The sequence below is a fragment of the Salvia hispanica genome, chromosome 5, assembly GCF_029641045.1.
Source record: "Salvia hispanica isolate PSC_SH4W2 chromosome 5, Shi_PSC_v1, whole genome shotgun sequence".
NCBI lineage: Eukaryota > Viridiplantae > Streptophyta > Magnoliopsida > Lamiales > Lamiaceae > Salvia > Salvia hispanica.
Window position 1 is genome coordinate 6,704,027 of NC_142696.1, and position 3,280 is coordinate 6,707,306.

Here is a 3,280-nt window from a genome sequence, read left to right on the forward strand (position 1 = left end):
TAAAAGGCATGCAGTGTCTTGTGTCAATGTTTTAGAGAGAGAAACCAAAACGCGCTCCCGCCCTTCTAGAGAGAGAAACATCAAGCCTGATTTTCCCACTGCTACACTCGCTTTTCTGGTGGTGAAAATATGGAGTGGCCGACGTATTTAGATGAATATGAAAAGCTTCTCATTCGAATGTCTACGCCGAGGTCAGTTCTCCTTCATTCCTCTGTGAAATTTTCTCATTTCTGCAATTTTTACAATTTCCAACTCAAATAATTTGGTGATAGAAACACAAAATTTGGGAGAAATGTTCTTCATGAAGCTCTTAATTTCTCTGTTCTATTTGTTTCTTCGGAATAAAACAATAAAAGTAAATTTCGAGAAAGCTCTGATACGGAAATATCTCCGCCGAATTCATTTCACTTTTCCTGCTAGTTTTGTGCGTGGATCTGTGAATTAGTGGACGATTTCACGCAATTATTAGCCCTAAATGAAAATTCAATTAACTTAATAATCCTCTGATTTCTTTCCTTTCAAGTTACTCCGTCAAATTATACACAGAGCTGAGAAATCGCTTGTGAATTTCCAATAATGCCCCTCAACTGACTTGTTCACCGTCGACTTCTTCCAGGGTCATGATCGACAATGTGGGCTGCTCCAACGCGACCGTCCTCACGGTAATGGACCCCTTCCCGGATCGAATTCTCAATTTCTAGTAATTTCAATTTCGTTCATTTTTTTTAATTATCACAGATCGATAGTGCTAGAAAGCACGGGATTCTTCTGGAAGCTATTCAGGTTTTGACGGATTTGAATCTATCGATTAAGAAGGCTTACATTTGCTCCGACGGCCGGTGGTTCATGGACGGTGGGCGAAAAAGGCTATTTTTGCATTTTGGTGCCGTTTCGTTTCAATTGCTAGGCCGACATTGAATTTATTTCCTTTCTAACGCATTGCAGTTTTTCACGTTACCGATCTGAACGGAAACAAATTAACTGATGAAAGCGTTTTGGGCTGCATTGAGGAGGTGACAGTTACTACTAGTATTAATTACTGCTTTTCCTTTCACTTATGAAATTCTTGCTATAATTAATTACGGTTGGTGCAGTCACTAGAGACGGTTCATTATGGTAGATCAAAGAGTATTGATGGCCTAACTGCTTTGGAGCTAACTGGCACGGATCGGGTCGGGCTGCTATCTGAGGTTTTTGCGGTGCTGTCGAATCTGCATTGCAATGTGGTTGATGCCAAGGTGTGGACGCACAACGGCCGTATTGCGTCGCTGATCTATTTGACGGACGATGATTCGGGCTGCTCGGTGGAGGACTCGGAGAAGCTGGAGAAAATGGAGGGGATGCTGCGGAATGTGTTGAGAGGGGATAATGATATCCGGAGTGCTAAGACCTCGGTGTCTCTGGCCGTTACTCACATGGAGAGACGGCTTCACCAAATGATGTTCGCGGATAGGGACTACGATGGTAACGTTTGTGGCGATGTGCCCTTGGTGTTGGTGCAGAACTACTTGGAGAAGGATTACTCTGTTGTGAGTATTCACTGCAAGGATAGGAACAAGCTTCTGTTCGATGTGGTTTGCACGTTGACGGACATGGGGTACGTCGTTTTCCATGCTACCGTGGACACATCGGGCGACAGAGCATCATTGGTATGATATTGTGCCATAGCTCTTACAAGAGGATACCTCTGTTTTGTTGAGTTGTTTAGCTGTTTAAGATTTTTTTCCTTACAAGGTGGGTTATGTTTTTTGATCAGGAATTCTTCATCAGACACATGGATGGCACCCCGATAAACTCGGAGGCCGAAAAGCAGCGCGTTATCCTCTGCATTGTGGCAGCGATCAAAAGGAGAGCATCTCAGGTGAAAAAAGACTACTTTGAGCCTACATATTTCTTTATGTTGGTTTTGAACAAATTGTGAAAGGGAATGTTGCCTTGTTTAATTCACAGGGTGTAAGGCTCGAGCTCTGCACGGTCGATAAGAAAGGTCTCCTGGCCGACGTGACGCGGACATTCCGCGAGAACGGGCTCAACGTCGTGAGAGCGGAGATCTCGACGTCCATGGGGACGGCCAGGAACGTGTTCTACGTGACGGACGCCATGGGTAATGCTGCGGATGAGAAGCTCATCGACTCGGTCCGGCATAAGATTGGGGTGAGTAGCTTGAAAGTGAAGGAGCTGCCGTTGATATATCACGAGAAAGGGGAGAGGGAGGAGGCGACGGCCATGATTTGGTCAATTGGTAACATGGTGAGGAGGAATCTATACAACTTGGGATTGATCAAATCTTGTTATTGATTATGACACGGGTCGGTTTTGTTTTGTTTGGTGGCATATTTACTTGCTTGGATGCTTTGAGGTTTGGTTTGGCTGGTCTGGATTTGACAAATTGAACAACACACATACTAGGTGGATGACATGGGGCCCACCTCCCCAACGACCTTTTCTTTTATAATGAGAGAGTGAAATTATGGTTGGAAAAATTAGATGAGAGAAGATAGGTTGGTAGTAGTGGTTAGTAGGGGATCTTGGTTTCTTTCTCATAGGATATGTCTTCTGTAAATAGTTAAGCTTTTCTTTTTTGAATTTTATTACAGCTTTTCTAGTCTATAAATTTGGTGATGGAATGGACAGCTTAACCATACATGTGCATTTCTCATATTTTATGTTGAATTTTGTAATGGTTCTTGGTTAGGCTTCATTGACTGGTTTGAAAGCAACATGGTAGATAGGCTGAGCTGTGTCTATTCTGACTTTTCGGTAAAGCTCTTTAACCGATTTTGAAATAAATAAGCGGCAAAGCCATTCACACATTAAAATATCTTAATTACTGGAATTCATTTCATCATAAGAAAAAATAATCAAATATAGAGTTTTTGTTTCACATATGTTTTTTAGTAATATGAGTATTTCGTTGTAAATATAGGTAGGCAAAAAAGAAGGTGAAAAAGAATGATATTTTCCCTTTGAGATATAAAGTCTAATAAGTGGAAGATAAATATGTTCCTACAAAAATGGATGTGTGGATAGGGACCAATATGTGGCCCTCACCAAATTTGTAGAAAAGCTCTTCTTCATTTCCTCACTCATTAATAAGAAAACGAAATGAAGAGACAAAGTTGTAGCTTGGTCTCTACAACGTTATTTTTAAAGATTTTTTTGTCTCGTCGAATTCTTCTAGACGGAGAGAAAGAATGAGTTGAATTACATGTTGAATAGAGTATTTTATAACTATGCCAACTAGCTTTTGTATTCTTGTTTCAAAATTCTTATTAACGGC

At 41.2% G+C, this 3,280-nt stretch overlaps 1 protein-coding gene across 1 annotated transcript; it reads left to right on the forward strand.

Annotated features, from left to right (window-relative positions):
* LOC125191405 (ACT domain-containing protein ACR8-like) lies at positions 1-2,701 on the forward strand. Its single transcript, XM_048088957.2, has 7 exons — positions 1-191; positions 617-662; positions 739-853; positions 946-1,013; positions 1,095-1,649; positions 1,757-1,861; positions 1,951-2,701. The coding sequence occupies exons 1-7, from the start codon at positions 130-132 to the stop codon at positions 2,296-2,298; spliced, it is 1,299 nt and encodes a 432-aa protein (XP_047944914.1). The 5' UTR covers positions 1-129; the 3' UTR covers positions 2,299-2,701.
* Positions 2,702-3,280: the final 579 nt, after the last annotated feature.

Coding starts and splice junctions, on each gene's coding strand:
- LOC125191405 (XM_048088957.2), top strand. CDS start 130: ATGGAGTGGCCGACGTATTTAGATGAATATGAAAAGCTTCTCATTCGA. Junction 192..616: donor ATTCGAATGTCTACGCCGAG/GTCAGTTCTCCT, acceptor GACTTCTTCCAG/GGTCATGATCGACAATGTGG. Junction 1,014..1,094: donor TTTTGGGCTGCATTGAGGAG/GTGACAGTTACT, acceptor CGGTTGGTGCAG/TCACTAGAGACGGTTCATTA.